Here is a 12,141-nt window from a genome sequence, read left to right as displayed (position 1 = left end):
GTGGGTCCCCACTCCCACCATTGGACCGTCCTGGCCCTGCTATGCCCAGCCCGGCTCACTCCCTCCTCACCTGCTCCCAAAATACAGTCAAGTAGAGTCACCTCCCCCGGATCTATGCTAAGCTGGTTAAGTGAAAGAAACACAAGGTTGAAGAATATTCTCAATTTTTTTTTTAAGACAGGTCTCACTTTGTCACCCCGGCTAGTGTGCAGTGGCATCATCATAGCTCACTGCAGCCTCCAACTCCCGGGCTGGAGTGATCCTCCTGCCTCAGCCTTCAGAGTGGCTAGAACTACAGGTGTGCCCCACCACACCCGGCTAATTTTTCTATTTTTTGTCAGAGAGTTGATCAGGATTTTAAACATAAAGAATTTAGTGTCATGAACTATGAGAACTTATTCCAATGTGTCGCTAGTATCTGTCATTTACCAGGTCCAGAGTAGGCAGGAATGCAGAGGTAAGACACATCTCTACCGTCAAAGCAAATTCTAGGCAGTCACTTACAAACCTCTCCCCGCATCAGCTGAATCCTCTTCACTGCACCTGTCTCTGTAGGATATAGGAGGAGAGCAAAGCAATAAAAAGCAGAATTTCTAAAATAATGTGACAAAGTTGAACAATTATGACAATAACAATAATTAATATGAGTTATACATAGCACTGATAGGAGTATCAAACTGGGTAAAAATCAGATTTGAATATTTTTCTACATACAAGAGATATGCTGAAATAAATATGACACAAAAGGCTAAAATAAGTTAGAAAAACTTATACATGGAAATAGCAACAAAAAAGAGGACAATAGAATATTTAACAATACTAATTTATCAGACATAAATTAGTCTGCTTGTCTTGCTATGTGCTTGGCAGCATTTTCTGCACTAAATGCACTACTATACAAGCTGGAAATTTTATAATGAAAAAGAATGAAAAATGAAGACATCTCCCCAATTAAATTGCTTTTATTCTATTGGTTTCTATTATAAAAGTAACACATGATTATTGTAACAAATCAATAGATCATCTATCAAAAGACAGGTGAGTGAAAATTGCAAGTGCACGTTTTCCGTCCCCCCAGCCTCCAGGTTTCCCTCTCCCGAGCTAGGCCTGCTCACCATTTGGTGTTTCTCCTTCCAGAATTTTCTCTTAGTCCTACATCACATGTATAATAGTTTTTAAAAATTGAGGCTGGGCATGGTGGCTCACACCTGTAATCCTAGAACTTTGGGAGGCTGAGGTGGGAGGACTGCTTGAGGCCAGGAGTTGGAGATCAGCCTGGGCAATATCGAGACCCAGTCTATACAAAAAATAGAAAAATTAGCCGCGAGTGGTGGGGCACACCTGTAGTTCTAGCCACTCAGGAGGCTGAGGCAGAAGGATCACTCTAGCCCGGGAGTTGGAGGCTGCAGTGAGCTATGATGATGCCACTGCACACTAGCCGGGGTGACAAAGTGAGACCTGTCTTAAAAAAAAAAATTGAGAATATTCTTCAACCTTGTGTTTCTTTCGCTTAATCTATCCTGGACCTCTTTCCAAGTCAGTTGCATACAGATTTGCCTCATCCCTTCCTGTGTCCGCAAGCCTTTATTTTGTGTTGGTCTGTAAACAGTCCCCCGACATGGGTGTTTCAGATGGTTGCCCTTCCTTTATACCCCTTCAAATAACTGGATGGACATCCTCACACATGTTTCCCTGTGTACCTGCCATTGTGCTTGTGCAGGATGAATTTCTTGAGGTGAGATGCTGGGTTTCAGGCCTGGGTACTTGTTATGTTGAGAGATAATCCAAATCTTCCTTCCAAAAGTTTTATCATCTTGAGCTCCAACCAAGAGTCTGTGAGCGCATGTTCTCCTCTCTTTCTACCAACACGGGATGCTTTCACTTTTTACTTTTGCCAGACTGATCAATGAAATGGTATCTGACCATGATCTAAATTTGCACTTGGGGGCTACTCATGATGTTAAGTATCTTGTCCTATGTTCATTGGCCATCACACATCTTGTATGAAACACCTGTCCAAAGAACACAAGAAATAACTGTCTATAGAAAATGAGAACCAAGTGCAGCTCAAAAAGATCAAGGACCTTGCTATGGCTTCTTAAGTCTCTTCAAGAAAGAATACACATGGGGGAGGGGTGGCAGAGACAGGTTTCCGGCATGGGGAAGAGAAATGGAGTCCCGTTTATTAATCACATTAAAAACGTAAATTAAAAAAAAAAAATCAAAAGCAGTCCATGTGGCAAACAAGGAAATTTGCAAGTTTCCCGTTCCAGGGTGTTACCTGGTAGGTTCTTTTAAGCTTTCAGAAAACAAGCAATTCTCATGTCATATAAATTGTCCCAGAAATCAAAAAACACAATGTTATGGAGTATGTTCTATGAAACAAATATTAACGCTAATGAGAAACTTTGATCACAAGGAAAGAAAATTATAGCTCAATATCATTTATTACTCTAAGATGAACATTTTGAATAAAATACTAGAGAATAAAAATCTATAACATACTGATTTGAAAACCTGCAATGACCAAGTTGGTATTTTCATGGAATGCAAGGATAATTCAATATATGGAAATTTATGCACATAATATGCTATATGCACGAATAAATAAGAAAGGAAAAGTATAATCATCTCATTAGAGTGTGGAAATTCAGCACTTAATCCTCATAAAAATACTTAAGTGTAGAAATAAAACATACTGCCTTACCATGATGAGGAGTGACTTTTGTAAACCAACTGCCAACAGTGAAATATTAGAGTCCATTTCATAATATAAAATCATTTAAGAATCCAAGCTAACCTGATAAGGCATGGAACCAAACTAAGAAAAATAAGTATTGAAAACAATCAGCAAAAAAACCTCCAGCATTACTGATTCATGAATGCTTCATTCAATAACTATTACATTAATAAAATTTTAGCCAAGCACAAGAGGAGTATTAGAAATGAATAATCTTTCTACAGAGTAACAAAACAAGTTAGAAAACATTACATTAAAAGATACTATTCATGATAGCATCAAAATAATTTAGGATACCAAGGAAATAAATGTTATCAGGAAATTTAAAGAGGCAACAAATCTTATTTGAAAGAAAATGGAAAACTTGGATTTCCGGGAAGCCCTCCCCTGTTGCTGGGGAGAAATGTGGCAGATCCGTGGCTTTCATTCAGGGATGTAGCCTGAGACCGTCTCAATTGCCCATAATTGCAAATACTGCAGCAGCAAATAACTTCCTTTCTAAAGCTTAACCAACAACGTAAGCAATTGCCCCGGCCCTTGATGAAGCAAAGCAAAGCAGGGATGGGGTGTGGGGGTGGGGCACAGGAGCCAATCGTTGGTTCCATCACGGGTCAAACTGGAGGTAGCACACAGGACAAGGCAGTGACATCACAAAGAACACATATGGATGACGATAGCATTAAGACCCCAGGGTGCCATGAAAAGGAATTTTTTGTTGTTGTTGTTAGAGACAGGGTCTCCCTGTGTCTCCCAGGCTGGAGTGCGGTGGTGCAATCACAGCTCACTGCAACCTTGAACCCCTGGGCTCAAGGGATCTCCTCCCACAGCCTCCCAAAGTGTGGGGATTATAGGTGTGAGCCACAGCAGCTGGCCAGAAAGGGCGTGTTTCTGTAAACAGGATGGTATATCTCTATAGAGTCATCAAAAATAATAATAAAATAAAAGTAATAGTTATGACAACTATATAGGAATATGGAAAATACTAGTATAATACTACATTTTAAAAATAGGACACACGATTATATGTCTATTTTAAATGTAAGAGCCATGTGAAAAGGAATATGCATTTGAAAAATAACTGGAAGTGAAGAATAAAATTGATAGTTATGTTGTGGTAATACTGGGGATGATTTTTGTCAAATTATATTGAAAATACATTTACATTTAAAGTAATTTTTTTTTTTTTTTTGAGACAGAGTCTCACTCTGTTGCCCAGGCTACAGTGCCGTGGCGTCAGCCTAGCTCACAGCAACCTCAAACTCCTGGGCTCAAGCAATCCTACTGCCTCAGCTTCCTGAGTAGCTGGGATTACAGGCATGCGTCACCATGCCCAGTTAATTTTTTCTATTTTTGGTAGAGATGGGGTCTTGCTCTTGCTCAGGCTGGTCTTGAGTTTCTGAGCTCAAATGATCTGCTTGCCTCGGCCTCCCAAAGTGCTAGGATTACAGGCGTGAGCCACTGCGCCTGATTTTTGAGCAACAAAAGAAGCGCAATGTGAGAAAGAGTGCTTAAATCCAGGTAACTGTGATATTGCCTCCTTGGTTAAAACGAACTACCGACCAACCAGTGAGCACCTGGTCCCCAGGAGGGCTTCGCGGGGACCGGGCTGCGCCCTCAGGACTGCAGACAGCAGGGGGTAGACAGGATGACCGAATATCAGTCACATGCTTCCACGTTAATGGAGTTATACATAACACCTCCCTGATCGTCTTTGTGCCGATTCTTGGGTTACTGGATGGCTGCCGGAAGACTTTTGTGACTAAATACGCAATGTCAGAATTTTCAAAGCACTTTACAAATTTATTTTGCCACTGAAGCCTAAGAGATCACCAGTTTTACCATTTCCTGGTTAACATTGGGTATTGCCATGGTCTGTTTGGTGAAAATCATTAAACGAACATGATGTGAATTTTTTGAGACATTAAGATTTTTGATGAATTTTAACCTTGCTTATTTTTAATTCCCAAATATTATAATTAGACAGCCTACTCTACCAGAGCATTGCTCAGCCTTTTTGGGCCGAGATGACCAGAGAAGAAATGTTCTGGCTCCTCTGTCACCCGCAGGCTTGGGAGAAGATTATGGAGAAATCTGATTTGGAAAGGTAATTGGGAGCATGAGGTCTGGGGGACGTCACTGGAACACTGTGCTCACAGCCATCACCCTGGCCTCTAGAACAGTGTCTGGCACAGACCCGGCACTCAGTAAATTTCTGAATGAAGGAATAAAATTTGATTTTTTTTTTTTTTTGCCAGGGCTCTGTTGCCCGGGCTAGAGTCCCATGGCATCAGCCTAGCTCATAGCAACCTCAAACTTATGGGCTCAAGCAATCCTCCTGCCTCAGCCTCCCAAGTAGCTGAGACTACAGGCATGGGCCACCATGCCCGGCTAATTTTTTCTATATATTTTTAGTTGGCCAATTAATTTCTTTCTATTTATAGTAGAGATGGGGTCTCGCTCTTGCTCAGGCTGGTCTTGAACTCCTGACCTTGAGCGATTTTCCCGCCTCGGTCTCCCAGAGTGCTAGGATTACAGGCGTGAGCCACCGCGCCCGGCCTAAATTTGATTGTCAATATTCGAAATCGTTGCTATGCTGTAGCCACCTCCATCACATGAAACGTCCACGTGTGTTCCTATACACAGCTGGCCGAAGAGCTGCTCGGGCCATCCCAGTCGCCTCCACTTGCAGGTGGAGATGTGCAAAAAGGGGGAAACATTTACACATCTTCATAAAAAAAAATCTTTTAGTAAAGAATTGAAAACCTTTGGTAAGCACGTTAACAGCAGCCCAGGCATGCACCCTACTGGGTGGTAGAATCCTCTAGAGGCAGGTTTTGCTCCTTTCCCCCCAGTCCAGGAATACGCCTTCCTGGCCTGTCTCCACCGTTCCGGAGCTGTGGGGACGTCTGGGCCCTGCCCTGAGACCCTGACTCCGGGGCGCTGCCTGCTCTAGGGCCCAGCCGCAGCAGCAGACTCGCGTAGATTCTGCCGCCCAGCCCACCTGGGGGGCACCGGCTGTGCCCACCTCTTTCCCGTGTGCGGGAGGGTCTCAACATGAGCAGCAGTGCTCCCTCCGCGGATGGCCAGCGAGCTCGCGATGGCGTGCAAACGGAGTCGCCTGCCCGGCAGGCATAGGCCAGCCATGCTACTCACCTGTGTCCCAGCGCCCCCACCCTTCTTTCTTCCATTTCCGCTCTCTAGAGTTCCCCCCACCGCTCCCGTTAAGCCTGGGATAGTGTTGCCAAACTGAACGGGGCCCGTTTGCCCGGGTGCAACAGAAAGCCCCACACCAAAGCCCTGGCTTTTCGTAAAGAGAAAAGTTGATTGCAAGGATGCTGAGCAAGGAGTCAGGAGTCTGGCTCGGATCTGTCTTCTGAGCTGGGGCTGGGGCAGGTTGTATAGGCAGAGAGTGAAGAGGTGTGAACTGATTGGATCTGGTAATGCTGAGAGGCGTGATCTGACTAGATCTTGCCGTGGGGCGCGGCCAGGGCTCGCCAGGGCTCGGCCTGACTGGATCTTGGGTCATGCAGCCCAGCGCCTACTTCTTAATGTGGCCCCCACTTCCTGGGTCTGAGCCATCAGCTTGTGCCCATGGTGGCTTGCGTGGTTCATGTGGGCACGCTCAGGTTATGAAACTTGCAACCTGGGGGCCAGGGTGGCTGAAAACAACTCACCATTTTCACTTGCCTGTTAACAAATGAATAGAGCAGATCCCGCTGTCTCTAAGGATGACCACACTTCTATTAAAAATTGACTTTCAGTTTTCAAAATACACAACACCGTCAAACTGAATAACAAGGAGCCCTCGCCCATGGGGTAGGGGATATTTGGTTGTTTTGTTGGAAGTCATTCCGCTTTTGCTTTGGAAATATTGACTTATTATTTTTTGAATAATTATAATACATGCACATGATATAAAACTTAAAAGGAACACATGGGCAAACAGTAAAAAGTAAGTCTCCCCCAAACCCTGTTTCCCAGCACCCCAGGTCCCCTCCCTAGGAACAACCACAATTTCCAGGTAGATCCTTCTTTTTTTTCAGCATATTATGGGGGTATAGATTTTAAGGTTTCAATAAATGCCCTTTTCCCCCCTCCTCCCAAGATCCTTTTTTTTTTTTTTTTTGAGACAGAGTCTCGCTTTGTTGCACAGGCTAGAGTGAGTGCCGTAGCATCAGCCTAGCTCACAGCAACCTCAAACTCCTGGGCTGAAGCAATCCTGCTGCCTCAGCCTCCCGAGTAGCTGGGACTACAGGCATGCGCCACCATGCCCGGCTAATTTTTTTCTATATATATTAGTTGGCCAATTAATTTCTTTCTATATTTATAGTAGAGACGGGGTCTCACTCTTGCTCAGGCTGGTTTTGAACTCCTGACCTCGAGCAATCCACCCCGCCTCGGCCTCCCAGAGTGCTAGGATTACAGGCATGAGCCACCGCGCCTAGAGGGAGGGAGGGAGGGAGGGAGGGAGGGAGGGAGGGAGGGAGGGAGGGAGGAAGGAAGGAAGGAAGGAAGGAAGGAAGGAAGGAAGGAAGGAAGGAAGGAAGGAAGGAAGGAAGGAAGGAAGGAAGGAAGGAAGATCAAGGCATCATCTCCATACTCTTAGTACTCTTATTTTCCACTCACTTGTTATATAGGTATAAATTAAACATCTGTGCATGATGTATGCATCTATTCGGAAGAGACTTGGTGACAAAAATCAGTAATGCTTTTAAGCTCCATTTTATTCATCACATCCGCATCCACATACATTTAGGAGACAGCTGTCTGTGGATGATGGAATTGCAAACCCATCGAGCCTGCATAGGGTAGCTCAGACCCTGCTCTGCTATAAACACCGGGCCACCCAGGGCTCCAGACCAGAGTGGACCTTCTGTCTGTCTGTCTGTCTGTGTCTGGTTCCCACGTTGTACCTGGATTCCCAGGGCCCCGCCCCTGCGTGCATGTGGGAACTCAGATTACCTAGATGTTGTCATCCTCACGGGCGAACCTTTGCCAGACTAATCATTGGTATGGATCGTTTACAGCGACGAGGCCAGCATGCTGTACCATATCCTGCTTGAAGAGCTGATGCAACGTGAGAGTGAGTCCATGCCATTTGAAAATCTGTCAGAAGAGGAAAAACGGTTTCTCTCCTATTTCCCCTTGAAGAAGTATCAGCTGGAAAAGAATATCCGAGAACTTAACGCCATTGCAGACCAAGTTGATAGGACCCACAAGAAGCTCACCAAGGCCAACCTGGTGGCCAGCTCTTCAGGGGCTGTTTCTGGAGTCATGAGCATCCTGGGCTTTGCCCTAGCACCCGTGACAGTAGGGGGGAGTCTCATACTCTCAGCAGCTGGGGTGGGGTTGGGGGCAGCAGCTGCCGTCACCAAAGCTTTGACAAATACCTTAGAAAACAGAAGCAATTCAGCAGCAAGAGACAAAGCCAGCAGACTGGTGACTGCTAGGATGACGTTGGAGCATGAGGCTTTCGGAGGAATAAAGTTGCCTGAAGTTGAGGCTGCTGGACGGTGTGTCACTAAGTGTACACGCGTCATCGAGAGTCTGCGTGCCCACCAGATGGCCAAAGCTAACTCTGGCTTCGTGGCTACGGTCAAGAATTTTGCGGCCTCACGCAACATCTCCTTCTGGAAGCCTAGAGATGTGCAGACAATCTTTGTAGGCACGACTCTGGCCGTGACCGAGGGTGCCCAGGTGACGGGTGCGGCTGGGGCCGGCCTCTTTCTTATGGAAGATGTGAGCAAACTTCTGCAGAACTGGAAGCACCTGGAGCGGGGGGCGAGGGCGGAGACAGCCAAGGAACTGAGGACGCTTGCCAAGGAGCAGGAGCGGGAGCTGAGGCAGCTCACCGAGCGCTACCAGGACCTGCAGCAGAAGGCGAGCGAGACCCCGTCCCAGGATTGCGAGCAGGGCTGTTAGAGGAGCCGTGTTGCGGGACCACCAGGTAGGAGGGGCATGAATCCTGCAGAGGCGGTCTCGGTCTTCATCCAGCTCCCCATGGCGGGAGGGGGAATGGCAAACAAATACATAAATGCACAATTATACCTGGCCCTTCTTCAGAGAGAGGGCTTGCCCGACACCCTTGACTTTAGGACTCTCCTGTTCTCAGTATCCCGTTCTCGTCTCTCAAAGTGCTGACCACAAATGTTTGGAATCCCACCTTTGTGTGGGTGCTGGCTGTCTGCCTCTCTGTGGCCTGTGTGCCCCAGCAGGGCCGGGCTGTGTCCCTCTTGTCCAGCCCAGTATTCCCAGCGCCTGGCAGCGTTAGGTAAGAGACTAGGAGCCGGGCTGAGCCCGGATGCAGGGGCTGGCAGCGTGGGCGCAGGTGCTAAAGGCTAACTGAGGTGGGGGCTGATAACCACAGACAAGGACCCCCTTCGACCAGCTTCTGTCAGCTCTCTAGGTCACCTTACATGAACTCTGGCTAATTATAATATCATTTGCATTGCAGTTTTAAAATTTCTCCACCCTTAAAATCACCATGACAGTTCTGAAGCAACCATATGAAGTATGAAAATGGGAGGGAATCCAATTCTAGGAATTACCACCCAGATTTTTAGGAAAGCCAAGCCCTTAGCTTTGAATATTCCTCCCCTCAATTAGCAAGCCTTCACAAGATGAAAACTCTCCCCGTGCAGCTGCCTGTCTGCGGCCCGCCGGCTTGCGCACGCGCGCTCTCACTCGCACGGTCGAGCTTTCAGTACAAGCTGCTTGCTTTTTTGGCTTGCATGGAGCGTCCTGAAATTCTGTTCTTCCCACCATCACCAAGAACCTGAGAAAACCCCCACTTGGCAGATGGTAACATCTCGGTGGTGACTGTGGCAGGACATGGCGCGTAGGCCTTAACTTGGCTGTCACGTGGCACTCGGAGGCGAGCACATTCTGTCTCACGGCTTTCGCAGTCTCCCAGTGAGTGGCAGGTGTGTCACCTCGCTCCATCTTGCTGACTGTGGCTCCCCCTGACCGGGCTGGCAGAGGGTCACTCCTAGGCTGTGCAGATTGAAGCAGTCACCAGGCGCTGGGTGACACCAGCCCGGGGAGCTGGCAGGGGATTTCCCCACACCGTGCAGGAGCCCCAGTGCTCTCTGAGCCGTGGCCATTCCGTGCCCAGCCTCTGCTGCTAGACCTCGTTCTTACTTCTCTGTACCGCTTCCCCACATTTGGGGGCAAGACGCTTGCAACGTAATATGCCCCTGAGTAAGTCAAGCGATGCTCTTATGCTGCTTGCTCTTTTGATGTTAGCCAACCCCCAGCCTCCACACCCACCGCCCCTTTGCTGTTTGTGCCAGATTCCTGTGGAAGGGTCGTAAGGATGGAGAGGGTGACCTGAGAGAAAGGGAATCTGGGCTAGGGTCTTGCCTCATCAGACACTTGATGGAATGCCACAAAGCACGGGTGTGTGGTTTAAGCAGGGACTCCCTAGAGAGGGCAGCTCCACGTTTACAGGAGCAAAATGTCATGCATTTGAATGTTACCTAGAGAATAGAAGAAGAGACTTCCAGACACAGAAAGCCCCGCTCCCTTTTACCACCTTGTTGGGGCTAAAATGCTCCATCGCATCTGGGAGGAAGGATGGTGGGATGATCAGAGGTCTTGGAACCTGAGAGATGCCAGTGCTAGAGCGACACACCCCAGCACAGAACCACTAATGATTGGACCCGGCCACACCTCAGACCCCCGGACAGTTCCGCACCCCAGCCCCAGGCTCGCAGACGGCGGGGCAGGGACAGGGCCTACCCTGGGGCCCTGACTGCTGGCGTGAGGAGGTCCTTCCTGCCAGGCAAAGACAAAGGTCTAGGGACACGCAGCCTCCACAGGGTCTCACAGCTAACCATGGACACTGTTGTGATAGGTGACGGGCAGGGGAGAGGCTAGGCACGCGTGTAGCCTCCCCCTCGCCTGTGAGCCCCCTAGGGCTCGACTGTTACCCCAGGAGTCTCCACTGTGACCCCTTCCTTTTTTTCTCTTCCTGTCTTTCAGGTCTTGTCCAGAGAGCCAGAGAAATGGGCAACACTCCTTCCATCCTGCGGGACTCCCGCCTTGGCTATAGTCTCCCAAACTTGGTCTCCTTTAAATTAGACAGCACGAAAAGAAAAACTCATATTCCTATGTAACATATGTAACATTACCTGGCCCCTACCTGCCCCCTCCAGTTGGGGGACAAGGAGGTGTGGCCAGTCAAGGGAAGTCTAAATTATAATGTTATCCTCCAATTATTTGCACGTGACAGAAGAAATGGTCCGAAGTCCCCTATGTCCAGGCATTTATGACCTTACGGGACAGCCTAGAGGCATGAGGAGCTGGCGCCTTAGCTCACTGCCGTGTAAACCTAGGACCCCTTGAGGCAGTTCCAGCCTCTGCCCCTGAACCTCCACGTCACCCACCAACACATCCTCGACTACCCAGCCCGAAACCCGCCCTGAACTCCTGCGCTTTGTACAGGAGGCAGCCACGGCCAAGCGGGCACCACCGGAATACATGTTCCCTTTCCCAAGCCAGGCCTTAAATGGCCAGACAAGACCTGGCCGGTTCTCTGAAGACCCTGGAAAGTTCACCGAGGAGTTTCAGAACCGAACTCTTTCCTTTGATCTCCCCCGGAGAGACCTTAATGTGATTCCGTCCCCTTGCTGCAGCCCAGAGGAGAAAACGCGCACTTGGGCCCAGTCACAAGCTTCCTTAAGTGCTGCCCAGCCTCTCCCATACCCTGTGGGAGTGACAGCTGTCCCCTTCAGGATCCCAACTGGACCCACCGACGGGGACAGCAGGGAGCGAGACTCAGAGGCCACATGCCATGTGCCTCAAAGAGGGGACGAGAAGGTGCAGCATCCAGCCTGTACTCTACGACGGGTGAGAGAGGTGACACAGAGCCCTGGTGAAAACCCAGCCCTTTTTGAGGCTGGACTGTTGCTGCCATCTGCAAATATGTTAATGTGGACCTGGCAACCCCTGGGGGGAGTGTGGCACTGGGGACTAATTTCATCAGTCAGCCAGCCCTGGACATTAGAAGAAAACTCCAGAAATTGGGGCCCCAGACTGCCCTAGCTCTCTTCCGGACGTTGCTTTTGGTGTATTCGACAACCGAGATAAGACGGAGCAGGAGAGGCAGGGGCAGCGTGACCGGAGGCGAGATCAGAGGCAAGCCAATGTTTTGGTGGCCATCACAGATAGGCCCCAGCCACCTCAGGGCCTCCCAAACCAGCCCAGAGGACCATCTTCCCATGAGGGATGTTTCCACCGTGGTAAGAAGGGCCATTAGAGCAAGGAATGCCCCGACCCTCATCCTCTCCCACCAGGCTGTGTCTGCTATGTAAAAGGATGGGGCATTAAAAGAGGAAAAGGGGCCAGCCCCTTCCCCACTGATGACTGTGGCCGACCGCTGGGGCCCAAGGATCCCTGCG

General features: G+C 48.6%; 1 protein-coding gene across 1 annotated transcript; it reads left to right on the top strand.

The window, feature by feature from the left end:
* Window positions 1-7,750: 7,750 nt before the first annotated feature.
* Window positions 7,751-8,662, top strand: APOL5 (apolipoprotein L5; the record flags this gene model as incomplete). The annotated part of the gene is made up of 1 exon (XM_076007834.1): window positions 7,751-8,662. A coding segment is annotated over one exon (912 nt), but the record flags the coding sequence as incomplete, so codon positions are not given.
* Window positions 8,663-12,141: the final 3,479 nt, after the last annotated feature.

Source organism: Microcebus murinus, chromosome 10 (assembly GCF_040939455.1).
Source record: "Microcebus murinus isolate Inina chromosome 10, M.murinus_Inina_mat1.0, whole genome shotgun sequence".
Taxonomy (NCBI): Eukaryota; Metazoa; Chordata; class Mammalia; order Primates; family Cheirogaleidae; genus Microcebus; species Microcebus murinus.
This window is presented reverse-complemented; position numbering and strand designations above follow the sequence as displayed.